Source organism: Eretmochelys imbricata, chromosome 1, assembly GCF_965152235.1.
Source record: "Eretmochelys imbricata isolate rEreImb1 chromosome 1, rEreImb1.hap1, whole genome shotgun sequence".
Taxonomy (NCBI): domain Eukaryota; kingdom Metazoa; phylum Chordata; order Testudines; family Cheloniidae; genus Eretmochelys; species Eretmochelys imbricata.
In genome coordinates this window covers 332,070,221-332,095,130 of record NC_135572.1, presented here as the reverse complement: position 1 = coordinate 332,095,130, position 24,910 = coordinate 332,070,221, and the positions used below count along the sequence as shown (strand labels likewise).

General features: G+C 43.8%; 2 protein-coding genes and 1 long non-coding RNA gene across 6 annotated transcripts in view; 2 read left to right on the top strand and 1 right to left on the bottom strand.

Moving 5' to 3' along the window:
- Window positions 1-14,028, top strand: part of DUS4L (dihydrouridine synthase 4 like) — a 14,909-nt gene extending 881 nt beyond the window's left edge. For 2 of the 3 annotated variants that reach the window (XM_077835329.1, XM_077835336.1), the window contains exons 2-7: window positions 1-76; window positions 370-491; window positions 3,815-3,932; window positions 5,579-5,701; window positions 6,895-7,121; window positions 10,580-14,028. The exon at window positions 1-76 is cut by the window's left edge and continues 60 nt beyond it. In XM_077835329.1, the coding sequence (XP_077691455.1) occupies window positions 1-76; window positions 370-491; window positions 3,815-3,932; window positions 5,579-5,701; window positions 6,895-7,121; window positions 10,580-10,827 (914 nt within the window). In that variant the 3' untranslated portion in view covers window positions 10,828-14,028. The remainder of the gene's footprint in view (window positions 77-369; window positions 492-3,814; window positions 3,933-5,578; window positions 5,702-6,894; window positions 7,122-10,579) is intronic. The other variant, XM_077835344.1, reaches the window with a different exon arrangement.
- LOC144275828 (uncharacterized) lies at window positions 5,695-21,979 on the bottom strand. The gene is made up of 3 exons (XR_013348111.1): window positions 21,844-21,979; window positions 7,773-7,936; window positions 5,695-6,957 (listed from the first exon to the last, which is right to left on the bottom strand). It is a non-coding gene; the product is annotated as an uncharacterized LOC144275828 (long non-coding RNA).
- LOC144275810 (B-cell receptor-associated protein 29-like) overlaps window positions 20,987-24,910 on the top strand; it is a 53,962-nt gene continuing 50,038 nt past the window's right edge. The window contains exons 1-2 of one of the 2 annotated variants that reach the window (XM_077835352.1): window positions 20,987-21,017; window positions 22,004-22,111. In XM_077835352.1, the coding sequence (XP_077691478.1) occupies window positions 22,020-22,111 (92 nt within the window). In that variant the 5' untranslated portion in view covers window positions 20,987-21,017; window positions 22,004-22,019. Of the gene's footprint in view, window positions 21,018-21,214; window positions 21,366-22,003; window positions 22,112-24,910 lie in introns of those variants that run through there. The other variant, XM_077835351.1, reaches the window with a different exon arrangement.

The following is a 24,910-nucleotide window of genomic DNA, read 5'->3' as shown; positions in this document are numbered from 1 at the left end:
AACAAAAGGATCCAGTAGATTTGTTTCATTCCCGGCACTTTGTAAAAATATGTGCCCCTATGGTCCGATATTCAAAGTAAGTAACACATCATGTTTAGCTATACACTTTCAATGGATTCTCCATGTAAATGTATGTTAAGTATAAAAATAAGTTTGGTTACTTTTTTTAACAGTTTGGAAAACACGCTTCAAAATATGCATGTTTATCTGTTTATACTGTGGTAATACCTAGACACCCCACTATATTAGGTGCTGTATGGCTAAACGCACTTAAATAATTTAATTTTAAAATAGTTTATTTTGGAAAACAATGTATGTTTTGAGTTTGTTAGTTTGTTTGTTTCAATTCAAATGTCCATATGCTCACAGGTTGGCTTTCAGAACTTTGGTCAGGAAATACAACTGTGATTTGTGTTATACACCAATGATAATTGCTGCTGATTTTGTCAGATCTGTGAAAGCTAGAGACAGTGAATTCACAACAAGCAAAGGTATTTATTGTATATGTTCTTGCTTTTTCAGAGGATTTTATGCAATAATTGATCTTAGAAGGTAGATTCTCTGGTTTCAGAGTAACAGCTGTGTTAGTCTGTATTCGCAAAAAGAAAAGGAGTACTTGTGGCACCTTAGAGACTAACCAATTTATTTGAGCATAAGCTTTCGTGACCTACAGCTCACTTCATCGGATGCATACTGTGGAAAATACAGAAGATGTTTTTATACACACAGACCATGAAAAAATGGGTGTTTATCACTACAAAAGGTTTTCTCTCCCCCCCATCTCACCCATTTTTTCATGGTCTGTGTGTATAAAAACATCTTCTGTATTGAGGTACTTTGCTTTAGTACCTCAAGCAAAGGTTAGGGGTCTATTACAGAGCAGACGGGTGAGGTGCTATGACCTGCAATATGCAGGAGATCAGACTAGATGATCATAACAGTCCCTTCTGGCCTTAAATTCTATTAATCTAGTTGACCAAGCGAAGCAAGGTCTAACACTCAACTTGGTGGCATTTCTGTTTTCTGGTTGTTAACTGAAGGTTGATTATATCCCCCCAGGGTTCACCGGGCTTGTCAATACTTGAAATGCTACAGCTTCACAGCTGCAGTACTGCAATTGCACCGCTGTAGCACATCAATGTAGACACTACCTACGCCGATAGGAGGGGTTCTTCCATCGGCATAGGTAATCCCCCTCCTTGAGAGGCGGTAGCTAGATAGACAGAAGAATTCTTCTGTAGACCTGGCAGTGTCTACAGTTCAGAATAGCTACATCTCTCAGATGGATGGATTTTTGACACCCCTAGAGAAGTAGCTATGCTGATGTAAGTGCCCAGTGTAGAGCAGCCTTTAGCTGCACTGCTGCTGAGGTACTAAGTCTTGCAGACATAAAGAGAATCAGACCTGAGACTATGTCTACACTACTGCGGTAAGTCGACCTATGTTACGCAACTCCAGCTACGTGAATAACGTAGCTGGAGTCGACGTACCTTAGGTCGAGTTACTGTGGGGTCAACACCACAGGGGGTTGACAGGAGAAAATCTCCCATTGACTTACCTTACTCTTCTCATCAGGGGTAGAGTATAGGGATCAACTGGAGAGCGATCTGCAGTCAATTTAGCTGGTCTTTACTAGACCCGCTAAATCGACCACCAGTGGATCAGTCTCAGAGCATCAATCCCTGCCGTAGTGTAGACCTGTCCTTAGTATTTCTGGGCTTATAAGTACAATGGCAAAGATTTTTGTAGTTCTGGTCCTACAGAACTTAGAAGTTCCACAGGACCTTTTATTCAAGGCTTCGTTTTTTTGTGGTTTTAAAAACTCTTTGGGAGCTTCAGCACTTAGCTTTACATGACTGATTCTTCTGGTTATCTGAACCTGCCAACTTTTTTGGATGTTTCAGATGTCCTCTGATGCCTTTCTAAAATCAAGGAGCAGAACTCAGCTCGTGTAGATTATTATAGTTCCATTGAAGTCAATGACAATTTACACAAGCTGAGGATCTGCCCCAAAGATTGCTTCATCTTACTCCTGGGGAAATTGTGCACCAAAAAATTACAAATTCTGCGCACAATATTTTAAAATTCTGCATATTTTATTTGTCAGAATAACACAATATAATCACACCAGTTTCAATTATTTTTGGTCATTTATTTCAAAATACCTGTCAGCAAGTATGTCTGTAACAATGCAGACAACAAAAAAGATTCAGAAAACGTTCTTGACAAATAAATCCTTACTAAGCATATTAATACAGAACTCTGAATAATAATTCATTTAAACTACAATACAGAACCATATTTCCTGCACCCCTCAGAAGCAGTGCAAAGGCTTGGGGGAGTCAAGGATAATGGAGGAGCTGAGGGAGAAGGAAGGATTGCTGGAACGGAGCCTGGGTGTGAACTTGGAGGGTTGTTGTGTGTGGGTGGGAAACGTATGGAACATTTTTTTTAGGGGGTGGGGAGGAATTGTTAGGGAGCTTCCCCCATGCAGACCCTGGCTGACCCCTAGCCTCTCCCATTCAGTCAGGCACATCTGCCCCATCCCCATGTGTTCCTGCACCCCCTCCCACTGTGTCTCTGTGCCCCCACCCAGCCACTCACCTCTCCCTATGTAGCTCTGCACCCCCTCCCCCATCACCATGTGGCCCTGTGCCTCCATTCCCATTCAGCCTCTGCCCCAGTCTGTCCTCCTCCACTAACCCTTATGAGCCCCTGTCTGACACCGCCCTGCAGCCCCCAGCAACCCTTTTTCTTCCCCCGCTGGCTGGGAACTGTTACTGTGGTCTATGCCCACAGCGCCATTTTGTGGGAAAAGGACAGAACTGCAGAAGTTATTTTCTGCTGGGAGCTGCCCCTATTCTTGCATCACAGTATCCTCTGGTGGGCAAAAGGTGGAACTTCAGCAACATTTTGGCAGAAGCTCTTTTCTGTGCAAAAAATTAAAACTATGCATGGCTCATTAATTATGCACATACAGTAGTGCAGAATTTCTCCAGGAATACCCATTTGTGAGATATGGTCTGTGGCTTCTACCATGAAGGCCGTGGAGAGTTTGGTCTCCAGCCATTAATTAGAGGATTAGGTTTGCAGTTTATAATCCCATATTTAGAGTTTTCTTTGGTCTTGCAGTGCTCTGTGGAATGTGTTTAAAAAAATCAGATATGGATAAAGTTGTGTAATTAAGGTTGGTGCTAGAACTGGTGCTTTATTATTTCTAGACTTGCTGACATTTTAGGTTTTATGAACTATAACCTTCCAACTTTCTTTCTTTAAAAATATATTTAAAACTTAACCCTGAATTTCTTTACTTCTTAATTGGTTATTAATATGTCACCATTATAAGAACCCTATTCTGTTCAGTTTCTAATGTTTCCTTATATTTTGTGTGTCAGAACTTCCAAATAAGGCAATATAAGAAATGAAGTCTGTGTTTTTTAGAAAAAAATACTTGTCTCTCTTTCTGTCATTGGAGACTATTTTTATTTTGTAAAAAGAGTGGAATTCTTTTTTAGAAATAAATGTTTCTTCTAAAAATTATTTTCTTGTGGCAACACACATTGAAACAGTACTGCTGTTAGAAATAGCAGGAGAGGAAGATATACAAGAGATTGACTTTATCCAGGAATAACAAAACATTCATAAGTTTAGAATTCTTTATTTACCGTTTTTTTTAAATCTTCTGTTGTTATACTGATTACATTAAAGACCTGATTATGCTGACTGACTTAAAGAATTAGTAAGGGTGAGTTTCATATGTAGTATGCATTGTTCTTGTTATGGTATATTCTAAAAGAGCTCTCTCTTTGACTAGGTGATCGCCCACTGATTGTTCAGTTTGCTGCTAATGAAGCACAGGTTTTATCTGATGCTGCCCGTATCATCTGTCCTTTTGCAGATGGAATAGACCTAAATTGTGGCTGTCCTCAGAGGTAAAACTTTAAGAAGTTGGAAGAACGAAACAATTAGGGACAATGAAAAATGAAAAATCACTTCCTAGTTTTCCAAATCCAAAAGAAATAGTGATAGATTGATGGTAGTTCTTAAATGTAGAAATTCTGATTTGTCTTCCTGAGAAAGCATTCAGAAAGCAGTCTCAGGAGACCTTCTGCATTGGTGAGACAGTAGAGTCCAGGCATATTATCAAGGTGCCATTCTTTGAGTCTATGATGTTGAGTGTTGACTTAATAGGGAATTGGCAACCTTTGGTGGACAATTGTTGAAGAGGCATTAACAGTGGCATCAAAAATGCTGCACACTGACTTACCAGACAGGGAATGAAAGCTTCATTGCAAGTGACTTGGGAAGTATATTGAGGGAAACTTTGTGGCTATTCTCAAAATGTTGGTGTAAGTCCTGATGCCTGAGAGACTTCTACAAGTAAAGAATATCCTTTGAAATAACTCTTCCTTCTGTATTAAGTCGTGATTGTTTAATGTTCAAGAACTACTTGCATCTTTGATTAGGTGCTAAATGTTTGTCAGTGAGATCAGTGATCTGCTCCTCACTTAAAATCTTCCAGATTTTGTTCTTGTATGTCGTGACCCAGTCAGACTGAAAATATTCATACACAATTGAAAATATTTATTAAGTGGTTCAAGTTAGACCTATTAAGTAATATTGGAGGTGTTTTAGTCAAAACACATTTTACAAACTGAAAACATCAACTAGAAAATGTAGGGAAGCACAACCATAGGTAACTTATAATAAGTGCAAATATTTAATTACTCAAGTGGTCTAATTAGATTCTCATGACTTGAAATAACAATTATCTCCTAATAATTTTACACATTGAAATGTATTAGTTTCTCTCTATCTTTTAACCCAGCTGCTTTGAAATATCAAATTGAGAGTTTTTGTGTGATCAGAGCTGTATGGTTATATTTACTTTGCACAGTCCACCCAAGAGACCAAGCTTCCAATTTCAAAACCATAGGAAAATCTGTGTTTTTGGCTTAGGGTTTTGGGTTTTTTTAATTTGAAAATCTGCTTATAAGGACAAATTATTTAAATACTAATAAATAGCTGCAATTAGGTTAGGGAAAACGGTACATCCTGCCATTCTCACGGGTATAGTTTTCACAGTTAGATTAAGAGGGCCATACAAATAAGGGCCTTTTTCCAACAGTCCTCATAAAAGTAATTTCTCTTTGAAAACATCCCATGACTCTATATAGAAGAAGAAATCTAGCTGTTTAATGGCCCAGATCACATTGTATCTGAGTGCCTCAAAAATGTTAATTTATTTTTCCTTATGATGCCCTTTTGGGGGCAAGGGGATGGGTAAATATGTTATAATTTAGCTGATTAGAAACTGGATTGGAGAGAGACTAAGTAACTTGTCCAAAGTCACATAGGAAATCTGTGATAGAACCAGGAATTGAAGCTACATCTCCCAAGACGTGAGCCTTAACCATAAGAACATCTTTCACCCATAGCCAGTGCTATCTCTGCCTTCTTCCCTATTGACAAAATAATTCACAAATGTGTCAAAAAGGAAACTGAAATAGTGCATTAGGTTGAAACTGACCTTTTATTGCAAATATACAGTGCAAACGTTGTTCTCTTTAACTTAAAGATGGGCAATGGCGGAAGGTTATGGTGCTTGTTTAATAAATAAACCAGAGCTGGTTCAAGATATGGTGAGACATGTACGAAATCAAGTCGAGAACCCCAGATTTTCAGTATCTATTAAGATAAGGTAAGTTTAGACCACTACTATGCCTCAAGACAATAAAGCATGTTTATTATTTAATCAGACAAAACAGGCAATGTTTTGGGTTAATATTACCTTTACAGAAAAAGTGCCATAAGCATGGTCTGTGGAGATTTGCACTCAGCTTTTTGGTAGGTCAACCCTGAGGTCTTTAACAACCCCAGCTGGTCAGGATCTGTTTTCTTTCTCATCCAAAATACATTTGGAGACATGTAATCCTACAAAATGGCAATCAGTGTTTCTCTGGTGCTACATGTCCTCAAGTGTGCTTTGGTTTGCAAGAACACACTGATATCCAAAGCAACATAAAAGTCATACATTTTTTAAAAACTCAGAATTCATGAAAGGTAAAATGATCACAGCCTAGTTGAATAGTTTTGTATTGTTTATGCAACCATATCACCTAGTGCTCTGAACCAAGCTAAGCAAGCTTGGGTCAAGTTACCACTTGGATGGGAGTTCTCAAAGGAACATAGGGGGAACAGGAAATGATGCTGGTCAGTTAGTGATATTTTTCCTTCTACCAGTTTAGAACTAGATCTAGTATGGTATTAATGGCATAGTCCAGGTGGAGAAGCTGTCTTTTAGATGAGGCATTAAAAATAGATCCTGACAAATCGTGATTGCTTAAAGATTTTATTACATTCCTTATCAAATTTCAATTTGTGTCACTCTGCCTACCTAAATTCCCACTCCAGTTTCAGTTGGAAAAAGATATCCTTCACTTCACTGACTTCTAAAATATTGTGATGTGTCGCCATGTTGTATTTCAGTGTGGAGGAGGTCATCCAAAACCTACACAGGAATATCAGCAGTTTCTGTTAATAAAGATCTAAAGTTGATTGAGATTTTTCAGAAAAAAAGGTGCTATATAAATGTGAGTTATTTCATTTTTGGTACAAAATTACGCAAAATTATATATTTTTAAGAGCCTCATGGGTTTCTGGCAATTGTTATAAAGTTTGGACACCCTTTCAATTTGAGTGACATGATTGACGTCAGTACTAAATCCACGGATATTAATTTATTAAAATAATGTGTTATATGATAAAAGATCTGTTCATCTTCCAACAATAACGTTCTTTCTTCAATTCTTGTTTACTTTGCTTTATGATGGGATTTCATGCAGTTGAGATAACTGATGGTGAGGATAATTATTACATTTCTTGGAATTTTAGAATCCATGATGATCTAAAGAGAACTGTAGATCTCTGTCGAAAAGCTGAAGCAGCTGGAGTTTCCTGGATTACAGTTCATGGTAGAAATATAGAAGAACGACATCAGCCAGTACATTATGATACAATTAAAATAATTAAACAAAATACGTCTATACCTATTGTAGCTAATGGAGACGTTAAAACTTTAAAAGATGCAGAGAATATTCATCATATGACGGGGACAGATGGTAAGAACTCAGCATACTTTGGGTATTATTTCAGTAAACTTGCTGGGAAACATACTTTTTAAAATACACAATTTGTCTGTAAGTTGAATTTATATTTGAGCGTTTTGCACTCTTCAAGGAATGAACTGAGATATGAAGTTCATTGATTCCGACATCTTAAGGATTCATGAGCAGACACACTTAAAAGCTGTTACCCACTCAAAATTCTCTGTTACGCACTCTAGGGGCACCCACCTTTACCCTTCCATGGTCTCAAGGTGTAACCTTCTTAATTTAGGCACCCACCCTTACCCCATTCCTAGGGCTCAGGCGTAACCTTACACTCTAGGGCACACACCCTTACCCTGTTCCTAAGACTCAGGCGTAACCCAGTTAATTTAGGCACCCCCACCCTTTCCCAGTTCCTAGGGCTCTAGGCAAAAGGCACCTAACTTTACCGCTCTGTGGGCTCTGGGCTCTACTTCTCCGGGCTCAACATAAACACCCATTCCCTGTGGACTCAGAGTAAACACCCATTCACTGTGGACTCAGGGCTTAATCGTTCGAGAGTTTACAGGGTCTTTTACCAGTGAAAGAGCCTTACACAGTAATATCCTACTTAACCTCTATTTATTAACAATCACCAAAACAGAATGCACATGCGACACATACAGTGCTCACCACTCCCAATAAGAGAGATGAACTTTTCTTGATGGCCAGTCAGGATCAGGTCATCTGGGGGACTCCAGTTTCTGCTCAGTGTCATTGGCAGAGTGTTGAGGTCTGTCAGTTCTGATCTTGGGCCTGTGTCCTGGAGTTGGTTCCCAAAGAAATTCCTTTTGGACCACAGTTTATATAGTAAAACTTGAGTCCTGCTAAAATGTACCTTAACCAATCATTTTACTAAAATATTACTAACTAATCCTACCATATTGTAAAACAATTATTTAACCAATCATACTCCATCACCTTAATTAATTTACACATAGCAAAATTAATTATGCAACAGACAGAAACAATCAAAGAACCAGACAGATCATACAGATAAACAATAGAGAAGTGGGGACCATAAAGACAAAACAATAAAGAAATGAGGATTTCACAACCAAAACTCTTGATAAGCAGTTTCTTGCCAGACAGAATGCTATCAAACTGAGTTTTCTTTAATCATCTTAAGTTCTGTTTCTTTATCTGATGATAGTGGGTGCTATTAGGACAGGATCTCCTTAATAGCCCAATATTACATTGTTTTAATGTAATTTAGATGGAATGTGAGGATGTGACTTCCTGCTTCTTAGCTCATGGCTGCTGCTCTCCTAATATGGCTGCAGACAAAGGCTTTACAACATCCCTACAGGAAAAGGCCTTATCCTTACAAAGCATTAGAGTACTACTATGCATAACTATGAATAAGGACCTCCAAGGCAAACTGCAAAAGCCCTTTATTTAAATACTGTATCCCACCCCTACACACAGAAAAGCCTCAGACACTCATCAACCTAATATGAATGATTAATGACATTATTGGAGAATTCTTTTAGACAGATAACGGTTCATTCTGTTCCTACAAGGCAGTGGTGGGCCACCTGCGGCCCGTCAGGGTAATCCGCTGGTGGACCACAAGACAGTTTATTTACACTGGTTTCAGAGTAGCAGCCACGTTAGTCTGTATTCGCAAAAAGAAAAGGAGGACTTGTGGCACCTTAGAGACTAACCAATTTATTTGAGCGTAAGTTTTCGTGAGCTACAGCTCACTTCATCGCATGCATTCAGTGGAAAATACAGTGAGGAGATTTATATACACACAGAACATGAAAAAATGGGTGTTATCATACACACTGTAAGGAGAGTGATCACTTAAGATGATCCCACCTTGATTATCACTACAAAAAGGTTTTCTTTCCCCGGCGCCGCCCGCTCTCCTGCTGGTAATAGCTCATCTTAAGTGATCACTCTCCTTACAGTGTGAATGATAACATCCATTTTTTCATGTTGTGTGTGTATATAAATCTCCTCACTGTATTTTCCACTGAATGCATCCGATGAAGTGAGCTGTAGCTCACGAAAGCTTATGCTCAAATAAATTGATTAGTCTCTAAGGTGCCACAAGTACTCCTTTTCTTTTTATTTACACTGACTGTCCGCAGGCACGGCTGCCCGCAGCTCCCAGTGGCCACGGTTCGCCATTCCAGCCCATGCTGCTTCCTGCAGCTCCCATTGGCCGGGAACGGTGAACCGCGGCCACTGAGAGCTGCAGGTGGACAGTCAATGTAAACAAACTGTCTCACGGCCCACCGCAGGGTGCCCACCACTGGTACAAGGGGTGCCTCAGTGGCAGCCATTTTGGCCCTTGCAGGTGGGAGATGGATCTGTTACTGTGGCAAATAAAGGGAAGAAGGAGGAGTACTTTCTGTCCTGGATTTTGTCAAATATCTGGCTAGTCAGTTTCAGCATTATTGTTTCCTTGTACTCCCCAGTCAGTCTGTCTGTGTCACAGAAATGTAGGGCTAGAAGGGACCTCAAGAAGTCATCAAGTCCAGCCGCTAGCCCTGAGGCAGGACCAAGTAAACATAGACCGTCCCTGGTTGGTGCTTGTTCCACCTGTTCTTATAAACCTCCAATGATGGGGATTCTACAACCTCCTTTGAAGCTTATTCCTGTGCTTAATTGCTCTTATAGTTAGAAAGTTTCACCTAAATCTCCCTTACTGTGGATTAAGCCCATTACTACTACTTCTTTGGATACAGAAAACAATTGATCCCTGTCCTCTTTATAACTTGCCCTTAACAAATTTGCAGTCTTATCATCAGGTTCCCCTCTCAGTCCACTTTTCTCAAGACTAAACATGCCCAGTTTTTTTCTCCTTTCCTCATAGGCCAGGTTTCCTAAATCTTATATCATTTTTGTTATTCTCTGGACTCTTCAGTTTGTCCACAACTTTCCTACAGCGTGGGATGCCCTATTCCCACAATACAACTGGATGCCCTATTCCAGCTGAGGTCTCACCAGCTAGTGCAAGTATTCTTTAAGTCATTTGAGTTACACAAGAGATGAATTTGTTTCCTCACTGTGTGTCAATCAGTAATAAATTTTGCTTAAAAAAACAGGATCATCCTATGTTTTAACTAATAAAAAGAAAATATTACTGGAGGACTGGTTGTGGTTGTTCAAAGAACTGGGAAAGAAAAGTTCCCATTCTGTATATGCTGTGTTTTCTTTCAAATTCTCTATCATGAAGTGCTATTAAGCTGGGTAGACTGGACCTTTAAATATCACAGGTAATCTTGGATTTGGACTGTTAAACAGAGTTTCCCAGGGTGCAACTGTCATATTGGCTTTCCAGCTTCTACTGCTCTGTAGTTAGCTATTCACAAGTATTAGATACTGTGGTGATGGGTGCTATACAAAACCCTCAGGTAAACATAAAAAAGTTAAAAGTTAAATTGTATATTAACACTTCTCAAATTTTCCATTTGAAGGTGTAATGGTTGCTAGGGGACTCTTAGCCAATCCAGCCATGTTTGCAGGATATGAAGAGACACCTTTGAAGTGCATCCAGGACTGGGTTGACATTGCTCTTGAACATGGGACTCCTTTTACGTGCTTTCATCATCATTTAATGTACATGATGGAACGGATAACTTCAAAACAGGAAAAAAAGGTTTTTAATGTTTTATCAAGCACCTCAGCGGTTCTGGACTACCTTAATGAACACTATGGGGTGTAACAGCTTTTAAAGTATTTTAATCATGTGAATATTGCATTTTATATTTTAGAGCTGCGGGTACATTGTTATAGTGATAGTCTTTCCCCATGCTTATATTTATTAGTCAAAATCACAGTGCATGAAAGATCTCATGCAGTGTAACATTACTGGACATTTCTGAAGTGATCATTTTATAACAACATTATTTTCCACTCAGGAAATATTCATGACTTGAAAATAGCTTTTTTATATATGGCAATGCATTACCATACATAAGATTGTGATGCTGTAAGCAAAGTGTCTTATTAGAAAATAAATTATATATGCAGTACTAAAGTGCTTTCAAAGATCATCCCCAATGCTGCTACCCTTACTCACGTGACTAGAAGGGCCACAGGAACAGGCTCAAAGTGTATTAAACAGAATTACATAGAATTGTTCACTTAATTGAGAAAAGCTCAATTGAGACGCCCAGCATGTATTTATCTAAAGTGAAAATTCAGTATTTATATTTGGTTTTAATTATATGGGCCCCTAAATCACAGAAGAGAAAGGCTTCACACAGCTGCCCCTCTTTAGGTTTCCCATTTGCTACTCTGAAGGCCTGAAATCCCTTAAACTGGCATTGAACTCAGTAGAGTTCCAGATTTTCTTAGCCAAGTGGAAGAAAATTAAGAAATTTTAGTTTCCACTCCTTAATTGATTTTCAAATGGAAGATATGTCTCTTTAATGTTAAGGAATACTATAAATCCAGAATGAAATTGTTTTGGTAACTCAGCTCTCGCGTCAGACCTTGAATCAGTACTTGAAATTAAGCATGTGCTTGTACTGTCCCCTTCACTTCAAAATAGGGCTATGTCTATGCTTCAGGTTAAACACATGTTTAAGTAACTTGCAGACTTAGGGCACAGATCTTAAAAAGATTTGTTCAGCATGCACTATGTACAGTATATGTTCCTAAAATCAAGTGGGTGAGGTGATATCTTTTATTGGACCAACTTCTGTTAGTGAGAGGTAAGAGTTTGAGCTTACACAGAGCTCTTCTTCAAGACTGGGAAAGATACTCAGGCCAGCTCTACACTTCAGACCTCTCTCAATACAACTACGTTGCTCAGGTGTGAAAAATCCAATTCCCTAACCCACTGTGTAGACTACGCTATGTCAATGGGAGAGCTTCTCCCATTGATATAATCCACCTTCCTGAGAGGTGGTAACTAACTACAGATCTCTCCCATTGGCTTAGGAGTGTCTTCACCAAGACCAGCTCCTCAGAGTGTTACAGCTAACTAGAAGGTGGAAGAGGTAAGGGCTTAACACATCTTTCAAGAGACCATTCACGGTGAAGTGGGTAGTATCACCTCTACAGTCATAGGATAAAGGAGGCATTAGTAGGTTGCAGATTTTTATAATGAGCCATAGATCCAGTGTCTAAGTCCATGATTTTTGGTGTCTAGCAGTTATGAATTTGAGTTCCCAAGCTTGTCTTTTGAAAGTGTTGTGCAGGTTTCCTTTGAGGATGAGGATAGAGAGGTCAGTTATGAAGTGATTTGTGGAAAGCGTTCACCCACCCCAGACATCACCAAACTCAACCATTTAATCCTCACCCATAACAATCTTACATTTACCAACAAATAATTTATCCAAATCAGGGGGAACAGCCATGAGTACTGGGATGGCTCTCCAGTACATCAATCTTTTCATTCTTCTTAAGGAAGAATTTCTGGACAAATGCACCACAAAACCAAGGATACTGATATTTTCATTTGCTGGACAGATGACCTGAAGAACTCTGTGTAAGTTCAAAAGCTTGTCTCTCTCACCAACAGAAGTTGGTCCAATATATTATTTCATCCACCTCATTTCTCTAAGATCATGGGACCAACAAGGCTACAACACTTCTAACAGTAGATGTTCCTGTACAGCAGGGGTGGCTAACCTGTGGCTCCAGAGTCTCATGCGGCTCTTCAGAGGTTAATCTGCGGCTCCTTGCATAGACACCGACTCCAGGGCTGGAGCTACAGGTGCCAACTTTCCAATGCTCACTGTTCAACCCCTGCCCCTGGCACAGGCCCTGCCCCCACTTCACCCCTTCCCCCAAGGCCCTGTCCCTTCCCCAAGCTCTTGCTCTTCTCCTCACCCCCCAGAGCCTCCTGCATCAGGCACAGGGAAGGAGGAGAGGTGCTGATCGGCAGGGCGGCTGGCAGGCAGGGCACTGGAGCCAATAGGGGCTCCTGACATAATACTGTGGCTCTTTTGCAATGTACATTGGCAAAATCTGGCTCCGTCTCAGGTACAGGTTGGCCACCCCTCCTGTACAGTGTATAATAATGACATGACAGTATGTAACAAGGCATAGCAGGGCCCCCTTTGCTCCTGCCTCACGCCAAAAAAAAACCTCAGAGACCTTGTGGTTTAGCAATCACTGGTGCAGTTTATTTACAGCATGTAATCCCACCACCTTCTCACCATACACAGCTTGGGGGTTTCAGCCTTAAGGACTTGTCAGTTTCTATAACCAAGAGAGAGGCACTCCTACTCTTCTTCCACTCTCTAGCTTCCCCATTTCTCTCTGCCTCCTCAGCTTCTTTCCTCTGAGGCGTTTATGCAGCCGCAGGCTAATTAGGCTGGCAGCTGTTCCCCTTTGCCAGTTAGGCACAGGTTTCTCTAACGAGCTCTAATCTACCTTGCATAATTGGAGCTGGCATGACAGAGGACAGGCTCAGCAGTTTGTGCCCAGCACCCTGTCACACAGAAATAGGATAAAATGAGTGTGAGTAAGAAGCAGTCTTTCTTCTGAATCACCAAAAAAAAAAAAAAAAAAAGTTAGAAAACTTTTAAACCTGGTTCTCTCAGCCAGGTTTTCACAATCTTGTCTTTTATAAATTGTTCACCCAAAGCATGATTGTCACTATGCACTGTGTTTTCCATAAGCAAAATGTTGTGAAAATTAGAACAAGGTAGTAACATTCTACACCTGCCATTTGAGTCCAGTATAATAAAGATTTTGAACAAAAATCATGTTTCATATGGGGTATGTTTATAAAGTAATTCATGCCAATAAGTGATAAATTATAAGGAATTAGGAGTTTGTTGACTCTCATACCTCTGGAAGTATCAGTATAGTTAAATATAAAAATATTTTCTAATTGTCTGAATCATATATGTAATCATTTTGTAAGTGATTAGACCTGATTAACTTTTGTATTAAATACTTCATAAACTGTTCTGGGGTGGTGTTCTGATTCCCCCAACCCTGCGTTTTATTTTGGAATAAATGTTTTTTACATGAGAATTTTTAAATATGGCAGCAGAAAAGATGAGAGTCATTGTTTAGTTTTAATGAAGTATGTGCCACAGTTGAGACATTACAGCAGCATTATCTAGGTTTATTTATTGAAATAAAGACCGTTCACAATTTTGAGTTTTTCTGTCCATAGCATTCAGGATCCTGTACTATCCTACTCTGGTCAAAAACCTGACCAGTATGAATTTATTACTCAGTTCGCCACTCCCTCGATGTGGAGAGGAATATACACACCAGCCCTTCTTAACTGAGATGAGATTTTCCCAAATACTTCACTTAAAAACACACTTTTTAAGATAAAACAAAACAAATGTATTAACTACAGAAAGATAGATTTTAAGTGATAGCAAACAGATCAAAGCAGATTACTTAGCAAATAAACAAAACGCAACTTAAACCTGATATGCTAAATAGATATGATTTGGATTAGCAATTTCTCACCCTTACTGATGATACAAGCAGTTCACCAAGCTTCCATACACAAGCTAGAAATCTCTTTAGCTTGGGACCAGCATTTCCCCCAGTTCAGTCTTTGTTCCTCAGGGTTTCCAGGTGTTCTCATGTGTGGGGAGTGAGGCCAAATCATTATATCATTCCCCACCTTATACAGTTTTTCCATACGGTAGGAACCCTTTATTCTAAGCTAAATTCCCAGCCCAGTTTATGGAAAAATACAGGTACCAAAATGGAGTTCAGTGTCATGTGGTCTGGTCACATGCCCTTGCACGCCTTGCTGAGTCATAGCAGCCATTACTCATAGGTTAGCTGAAACATTCCTGGGTGAGGACAGCCTTTTCCATGGTTCATTGCCTTTGCTGATAGGCCATTAGCACTGTCTAACTTCTTCATTGTTGTACCTGAAAGGCTCGTTGTAGGTGTTTCCAACTTCACAACATATTGCGTTAACACATACATAGCAAAACTTCATAACACCAAATACAATGATAGCAGGTACAATCCAGTGAGATATTAATGTTTAGCAGATCAAGACATTTAGAATGATACCTCACAAGGCATACTTTGTACAAAATATAATTATATGACAGTGGTGAATATGGGGTACTAGGGTGTCACAGATGGATCTTGTTTTCCATTGAAATAAATGGTAAAACGATTCAGTTCAGTAGGATCAGGATTCTTTATAGTGTTACTGTATATACCCTTGGAAGTTTCATTAATCAAATTTTGTACTCAACCACCCACTACTTATCTCTAATTGCTGAGTTCTTTAACTCTTTGTTTTATGTACTCATCATGAGCAGGCCTGCTGAGTTCAGAGAGTCAAGAAGGGAGGATTATTAGCTGTGATTTCTTAACATAATTAATTTGGCTTCTTTTAACATTTGGAGATTGTTTATTTAATCCATGGTAGACCATAGGTCAGGGATGGGCAAACTACGGCCTGCAGGCCACGTCTGGACCATGAGACCTTTTAATTTGGCCTCAAGCTCCCACTGGGGAGCAGGGTTGGGGGCCTGCCCTGCTCTGCACGGCTCCTGGAAGCAGCAGCATGTCCCCGCTATGGCTCCTACATGTAGGGGCAGACAGGGGGCTCTGCACGGTGCCCTCGCCCCAAGTGCCAGTTCTGCAACTTCCATTGGCCGGGAACCGCAGCCAGTGGGAGCTGCAGGGGCGGTGGCTGCAGATGGGGCAGCACGCAGAGCCTCCTGGCTGGCACCATGCCTCCGCGTAGAAGCCAGAGAGGGGACATGCTGCTGCTTCTGGGAGCTCTGGGAGAGGTGCCTGCGGATCTGTGAACCCCTCGGGCCCAGCCCAGAGCACCCTGCTGCACTGCAAATCCTTCATCCCCAGCCCAACCCCAGAGCCCGCACCCCCAGCTGGAGCCCTCACCCTTCTTCTTCCACAGCCCAACCCCCAATTTCATAAGCATTCATGGCCCGCCATACAATTTCCATACCCAGATGTGGCTCTCAGGCCAAAAAGTTTGCCCACCCCTGCCATAGGTGCTCGAACAAGGGGTGCTGGGGTTGCTGCCACACCCCCTGGCTTGAAGTAGTTTCCATTATATATGGGGTTTACAATTTGGTTCAATGGCTCTAAGCACCCCCACTATAAAAATTGTTCCAGCACCCCTGTGGTAGACATAGAATGCTTGCCCCATATTGGGATTATTTTAATATTTATTACCTGCATATGCAGTTGGGTGTTACTAACTTAGGTCCTGAACCTAAAACAGTAAGCATCTTCTGTACGGGGCTTTCAGCTCTCCAATCCTAGACATCTGTGCCCACACAGAACTTAATTTAAATGAATGGGGCTCCATGTAGGCTCAGGGTTTACCTATGGAAAGTAGCATATACAACTGGGGCATTAGCTGATACCAATAGTAATTTAAGGGTTCTTGATTGGACCCAGTTATCCACTACTGCAGTCAATGGAAGTTTTGCCATTAACTTAGGGTTGCCAACGTTCTGATTGCAGAAAACTGAATACCCTTGCCCTGCCCCTGCCCCGCCCCTTCTCCAAGGCTCCGCCCCTACTCACTCCATCCCCTTACCCAGGGGCAGCAGGTTTGTATAATTTTTGGTGGTGCCCAGAACAGGTTCCTCCACCACACTCACACACACACACACCCCTGCCTAAGGCTCTGGGAGGGAGTTTGGGTGCAGGCTCTGGGCTGGGACAGGGGGTTGGGGTGTGGGAGGGCATGTGGGCTCTGGGAGGGGGGTTGGGTGCTGGGTGCGGTCTCTGGGCTGGGACAGAGGATTGGGGTGCAAGGCATGGGGCTGGGCCAGGAATGAGGAGTTTGGGGTACAGCAGGCAGGCTCCCCCTAGCCCTCTCCCCACCAGCAGCAGCGAGCTCAGGGGGAGAAGGGCTCTTCCCCGGGCCTCCCGGCACTCACCCAAGCCGCCCCAGGCTGCTACTCGGAGTCACCTGCTGTGGGGGGGGCTGCCATGCGCCTCCTCCCCCCCCCCCGCAGGCACAGTAGCCACCTCAGCCTGTCCCTGGTGCCGCTCCCTTGTAGCCATCAGTGGCCAGTGAGGGAGTGCAGTGTGGAGCTGCAGGGGGCAGCTGCCTAGGGCAGGCAGGGACACTCGGGGAAGGCGCGCAGGGGTGGCAGGCGGGGCCAAAGGACACTCCAGGGGAGGCGCGCAGGGGCAGCAGGCAGGGCTGGGGAAGAGAACCGGACATGAACATTGGTGGAGTTGGGCCCCCCAGGCCCTGAATTTGCTGGACCCCGGGCATACAACTCCCCGCCCCTGCCCCTACCTCCATCGCTGACTCTCCCTCACCTTCGCTCACTTTCACTGGGCTGGGACAGAGGGTTGAGGTGTGTGGGGGGGTGAGGGCTATAGCTGGGGTGCAGGCTCTGGTGTGGGGCCAGGGATGAGAAGTTTGGGGTGGAGGAGGGGACTCTGGGCTGGCGCTAAAGGGTTTGGGGTGCAGGAGAAGGTGCAAGCTCTGGAAGGAAGTTTGGGTGTAGGCTCTGGGAGGGAGTTTGGGTACGGGAGGGGACTCCGGGCTGGGGCAGAGGGTTGGGGTGTGGGAGGAACAGGCTGCGTGCTCTGGGAGGGAGTTTGGGTGCAGGAGGGGGTTCAGGGCTGGAGCAGGGGTTGAGATGTGCGCGGGGGTGAGGACTCCAGCTGGGGGATGCAGGCTCTGGGGTGGGGCTAGGGATGGGGTGTAGAAGGGGGCTCCGGGCTGGGGCCAAGAGGTTCGGAGTATGGGAGGGAGTTTGGGTGAGGGAGGGGCTCAAGGCTGGGGCAGGGAGTTGGGATGCGGGAGTGGGTGAGGGGTGTGGGCTCTGGGTAGTGCTTACCTCAGGCGGCTCCTGGAAGTGGCCGACATGTCCTTGTGGACCCTCGGCGCAGGAGCAGCCAGGTGTCTTTTTGCGCTTCCCCTGTCTCCAAGCACTGCGCTTGCAGCTCCCATTGGCCATAGTTCCAGGCAAATGGGAGCTGCAAAGCTGGCGCTCAGGGAAGAGGCAGTGCACGGAGCCTCCCTGGCCACCACTGCGCCTAGGAGCCAGACATGACAGCCGCTTCCCAAGAACCATGCAGAGCCAGGGCAGGCAGGAAGCCTGCCTTAGCCCCACTGTGCTGCCGATCGGACTTTTAGCTGCCCAGTCAGTGGTGCTGACCAGAGCCGACAGGGTCTCTTTTTGATCAGATGTTCTGGACCAAAACCGGACGCCTCACAACCCTATATTATCTTCAGTGGTTGAAGGTTTAGTTACATGGTCCTCTGCTCTTGCCAGATGGTATGTGTGGGTTGACTTCTGCCCATATAGAATATATTGCATGATGAATCCTATGCTAAGAAGGTCATAACCTTAGTTGACAGGCACTTCAGAGTAGGGATATACATATAACCTGCCATGAACACTGTGCTGCAAAACTACATGAATAACAATACATTTTAAAAAATTGTTTTAATCTGGGTCATATTATTCCAAATAAATCAATTGATCAGAGTAAAAAAGAAAAGAAAACCAAATTCCAACACCAGTGCTATATGATGCAATATAAATACATAATATTCAAATAAGGAAAAAGTATCACCAGCAGGCAAGGTATCACAGAGAGAGCAAAGAAAAGAAGACCACCATACTGAATATCTTAGAATCAAATTCAATATAGTTTTTAGGCTGACTTCATTTTACCTGAGATCTAAAGACCAGCAGGTGCCAGGGACAGACACCATGTTGCTACCCACACTGCAGGAAGCGCCTCATGTTGCCAGGCAGTGAGTAAATACCTCTGGTACTCTTTAAGCTGCTGTCCTGCTATTTGGAGAGGACTGGGTGGGAAGCAAGAAGTCCTAGTTCTAATCTTGGCTATGTCTGTGGCTCAGTGTCAAGGCACTTTTCTGTCTCTGTTTCTTTGTATGTAAAATGGTGATAACAATATTTATAAGGCTTAATTACACACACAAAATTACATTAAAAGGACATTATTAACGTTGGAAAGCCAAACATTCAAAAGTTAGGGAATGCCAGAATTAAGGTTATCTGTGAAACCTCTGTGACGCTCTGTACCTCAGCACCCCCATCCTTGTAAAATGACTGTGTGGTATCCAATGCAAAGTTTGTCATGTCAGGTGTCTTCGGAAGGCTCATGATGCACTGAGCATTGTTGTTACAGTAAGGTTATAGGTTATGATTTCATGTATGTAGTTATGAGGCTGAATATGTACCCTCATGGCTTAAAATAAGCCCAGGCAAAAACTCTCCAAGAGCAGAGAGGCAGTTCACACCTCATCAGGGCAGGTATGGGACAAACCCAGCCCTGCCTTACAGGAACAAAGGACACTGGCCTAGGCAGCAACAAAATGATCTGTTGGACTCTCAAGTGAGTCACCCCCTTTCCTTTGGCCAGTTTGGGTCTGCGATGAGGTAATGCTCACCTGACTCTGAAGATGAGGCTCAAAGCCAAGAAGGAAGAAAGAGCATGATAAAAGGGAGAGACTTTGCCATGCTCTTCCTCTCTCTTCCACCTACATCTACAGATACTACACCAAGCTGATCAAAGGGGAGAGCCTGGCTGAAGAGCAACCAGCCAGCCTGTGGTGAGAAGCATCTAAGTTTGTAAGAGCATTGAAAGTGTTAAGATAAGCTTAGAATGTGTTTTGCTTTTATTTCATTTGACCAAGTCTGACTTATGTTTGGACTTATAATCACTTAAAATCTATTTTTATAGTTAATAAATCTGTTTGTTTATTCTACCTGAAGCAGTGCATTTGGTTTGAAGCATGTCAGAGACTCTCCTTGGGATAACAAGCCTTGTACATACCAATTTATTTGTTAAATTGATTAACTCATATAAGCTTGCAGTGTCCAGCGGGCATAACTGGACACTGTAAGATGGAGGTTCCCAGGGTGGTGTCTGGGACTGGAGATATTGACTAGTGTCATTCAGTTGCAAGTAGCTGGGAGCAGTTTACATGCCAGAGGCTGTGTGTGAACAGCCCAGGAGTTGGGGTTCTCACAGCAGAGCAGGGTAAGGCTGGCTCCCAGAGTCAAGGATTGGAGTGATCTAGCAGATCACCGGTCCAGACAACACCAGCGGGGAACATCACAGCCTCAATTGAGCCCTCTTGTGCATATGTATTCTGGTAGTCTTCAATTACATGATCCCATTCTGTACACTCCACAGGACCCCTGCCAAAGGCCTGGTTCTGACACAAAGGCCACGCCCCTCCCCCACCAAACTTCAAGCCCTGGTTGGGGCATCCAAGCGTTTCAAATAAAATGTCTCAAGAATTTAACAAGAGCAAAACAATGTATATTACCTAGTCTCATTTCTGGAAACAGCTGAACGGTTCTGGGTGACATTAAAAAAACTGAGCCTGACACCCAGCATGAGAAATTTCAGCCCAAATGGCTAAAGACTGGCACAGTTATCAGCGGCTGTAAACAGGGTCATGTCAGGGGAAGCATTTGGCAACCTTAACAATAGGCAGCGCCCCCAGTGGCACCTATAATGTCTGTAGTACTGTGAACATGCTTTAAGCATGCTCAATATTATTGCTCTGCCCCCACCGCACCCCCTGGAGTTCCTATGGGGTGGAGTTCTCCCGGAGGAGCCAGTTTTGGAAGAGCCAGAGGTAAACAGGGTTGCCAACTCTGACTGAAGCTATTCCGGGAGATTCCCCCCCAACATGACATAGCGTCATTTTCTTAAAATATCCTATTAAAATCTCCTGGGTTGCTTTAAATAGTCACCAGGAGATCGATGTCGATTCTGGGAGACTCCAGGCCCATCCTGGAGGGTTGGCACCCGCAGAGGTAAAGGTGGGGCGGGAGCCTGACTTGGGCAGGCAGCGGTGGCCTCTTTTGCCAGACCCAGCGGCGGCAGCTGTCAGTGGCGAGAGGCAACAGGGGCGTGGAGGCGGGAGAAACGCCAGAAGCCGCAGGAGGGCAGAGCCACCAGGGGCGTGGGAAGGTAAGAAGAGGGCCAGTCACGGCGGGGGTAAGGGGGCTGGGATGAACACGGCCCAGCCCAACACTCGCTCCCTGGGGAGAAGGAGGCACCTCCCCTATGCACGAGGCGTCCCCGCCCCAGACGCCCTCCGCCCCGGGGGGGGGGGCCCGCCTGCCCGCAGTCCCGCCCCGGCCTCCCATTGGGCGGGGAGGCCGTGACCCAGCCCGCCGGCCTGCCTCAGGCGTCCGTCAGCGGGTGCGGAGGACAAGGCGTCGCTAGTCAGGCCACCCCCTTTTCCCGGCCTCAGGCTCCGCGGGCTGGAGGCAGGTTTCCGCGGCTGCCCCGAGGCGGGAGGCAGGATTTTGTTCCGTGTGAGTCAGTGCGAGCCTGACACCCTCCTCGCTCAGTGCCGGTCCCCCGCCGTGCCTCGGCCGCACATCCCAGCAGCCTGGGCAGGCCCGGCTGAGCCGAGCTCCGTGCTCCGGAGCTTGCCCAGGCCGGTTGGCGGCGGCGGCGTTTCCTGGCGCTTGGCAGAGGCTTGCGCCGGGGAAGGGCTGGGGGCTCCCTGTGCAGGAGCGTTGTCTTGGGAACGGGAATGGGGGGGGGGAATCTCTCAGCTGCCCCCCCACGCACGAGGGAAAGGAGTCGCCTGTAGCGCCCAGGCACGATTCCTCCCCGGTGGCGCTGGGCGGCTGCCCTCAATACAGCGCCCTGGCCCTGGGCGGAGGAGAGGCTGTTTGTGCAGTCTCGAGGCCGCCCGAGCTCTTCATGCGAGGAGGGGAGAGAAGGCTTGCGCGTCCTCCGGACTAAGTTTCTTAAAATCCCCGCCCTTCGCCCAGTCACCCACCTTGAGACCCCTCCCGAGCATGAGGGCGTGTTCGGGCCTTAAATATCCGGTTTAACTTGAAATGGGGAAGCTTTGGCTCAGCCTGAACTCTGCTCGCTGCGGGATTCATCCTGCGTGCCTCAAAGCCAATTTGCAGTGACTGCTCTGTCCCCCCCTGCAGGCCGTCCAGGGAGAAGATGACTTTTCAGTGGACAGCAGTTGCAACCTTCCTGTATACTGAAATAGGAGTGATTTTGCTCCTCTGTGTACCGTTTATTTCTCCACTAAGGTAGGGATCTACTGTACACTAAATGGCCTTGTCTTAAGACATCTTATAAGGTTTTTATTTACATGTTGCTGTTGTAACACACCTAACATTGTGGTTCAAGTATATTTTCACTACCACATTTGGGGCTGGTTGAGAACTGAATTCAGTAGGAGCGACTTGGTGCTTAGCGCTCTTGAACATCAGGCCACTTATTTAGGTGCCTAAACCCACACCAAGGAGCTTAACTTTAGGCATCTATGTTTGAAAATCTTGGCCAGAATTGTTTTTTTTTTTCTGTACCAGTTGCTAATAATTATTTATTTCTAGTCATAATTCCAGTGTGCCCTCCTCTCACGCTCTGTTTTAATAAGAGGAAAGTCAATCCATTTAATTTTATTTTCTGAATGGTCAGTTTAGAGGAGAACGTATGGCTTCTTTTCATACTAAGTTATTAGTGGCTAAATAGGCAGCAGCCTCTTTTCAGAGGAATCTGAATTATCAGAGGTGAATGGGTAGCTATTTTCCCTGGTGTGGCCTTGCACCAGGCATTGGGAATGGAAGGAAATATAAAGCAGTCCTGCTTGTCTGTGTTGACGAGGTGCAATTTGTGAAGATTCTTCCAAAAGTGCAGAATTCTCCTGCTTGATGTATGGAATTTAACAGAGCAGTAAGAGAGGCTCCTATAAGCTTATATGAGAACCAAAGAAATTGGTGTTAGTCCTAGAAACACGCCAATACACAAGTGTTTTAAAACTAATTCCCCCAACCTTTAGTAAGGGGAAGAAGCTGAAAAGGAAGTAAACCAGCTACCCTCTCTTTGTGCAAAGTACTGCCTTCCTTACCTAATTTTCTTAAAACAACTTTCTCTCGTACCACTGCTTACCTTTGATCACGTAAATTTATTTTTTCCCCTGTGTGGGAGAGCCCTGTTAGCTCCAAAAATGTTGCTAGAGGATTAGACCGTAACATTTTGTAGAAAACTTACTATTGCCTCAGAATATAGCATAACCTTCTATGAAATATGTTTATTTTCTGCGGCCTAAGACACCAGTTCACATCGTCAGAATGAAGAAGGTAACTTTTCCCACTAATTAATCTGTGGACTTCTTATAGTAACCTGAGCAGGAGGATGACTTTCCCTGTCCTATTCTTAAAATGAATTCCACACACTGTAGAGTCAAAACTCAACCACTTCCTGGGGTTTGCGCTTGTCATCTTATTGTTAGTTTCTGTATTAACGAAGTTCAGCTCTCTAGAGAGCCACTCCACCTGCTTAACAACACTTCCACACAGCATCTGTTGCTGCTGCTATGTATACATCCGCTAATAGTTGATACTTCAGAGTGGAATGGGACATCCCATTTCCCCCACGCCCTCTGAAAATCTAGCATGAGAACTTACGCTATACCTGATCTCCACCAGGTTGGAATGCTGAAATGGTTCTCAACCGATCTTAGACCTTACAAGTGGAAATGTGATGGGTTGGCATAAAATATATTTAGATTAATTTTTTTTATTCTGTCAAATCAAATTTAGAATTGTCAAAATAAGATTAATTCTAGAGGCATCATTCATGCAGTTAGAGCTGTGACATTTATTTTAGGATTTATATTTAGTGTAAGGTTTTGTATTCCCATTGCTGTTGTATCTGAATTCCTCCCTTACGATTTAAGAGAGAGAGATGCTGTAGGTCCATAGTGATCTCTTCATTTTGATCTGAATTGTGCTTCCGGAAATTACTGTAATTGTAGTTATCCAGTACAACTAACTTTTCCACTTGCTGCCCTGAGTACGTAGCCACAGCCACCCAGAAGGGTTTCTTGCCCAGTCCCTGAGCATTCCAACTTCCTTTTCTTCTGCCAAAAGGGAGAGATGAATCCTAAATCCATATTTCTTCACAACTCCAAGAGCTGATTAAGGGCCTGTTCCAAAGTCTACTGAAGTCAATGGAAAGGCTCTCATTGGCTTCAGTCAGCTTTGGATCAGGCCCTGCAGCAGAATCTCTGAGGTTCAGGCCTCACAGATTACTCACTGAGACAAAGCAGTGAAGTACGAGACAGAGTACAAATGGAAGCATGCTGGACAGTTGATTGGATTGCTGCTGACTGACTGCCTAGTAGCTGGAGTGAGCCGAACGGTATAATTTGGCAGGAAGATCAAAGACTTGGGAGTTGGAGGGAAAAGGAATCTATTGTAGGGGACTGGGAGGAAGAGTTTCTTTTTGGATGTGAGGGGCTGAGCTAGTAGGGAAGAGCTTTTCTCTGAGAGTGGTGGAAGCTTGAGGCAGAAGTAAGAATCTTCCTTGAGCGGTCTCCCAATATTTTGATGGATCTGTGCCTCACTTAGCCTCCATCCACCCATGCACAACTTTAGATCTCGTTCAGTTTGGATTTACACTGTGTTCATTAGCCAGACAAGTGTTTCCCCTTTAGCAAGGGTGGGTCCTGTGGCATCATGTCTGCCAACAGAAGTATTGTCATTACTGTCTGAGTTCTGGAAAACAACTGTATGTCCTGTGCTTGCTCTGTAATGGTACCATTCCAGACAGCTATATTTATTTCTAAATAGATTTGTCACTGGTCACATCGTGTGGGTAGGCTTTTTAGCAGGTTGCATGGTACCAGAGATTGAGATATTTGGGCACAAACCTTTGCTAGCAGGGAGGTATGAGCCTCTGGAAGTATTGTGAAGGCAACATGCTCCACTTGTGGAAAAAGAAGTGACTTGCATCATTCTGGCTGGCACAGGAACTGAATTCAGTGTCTTGGGTAAGGCTTTGAGGATGAATGAAAGAAAAGAGGGATGTTTATCCTTAGGCTT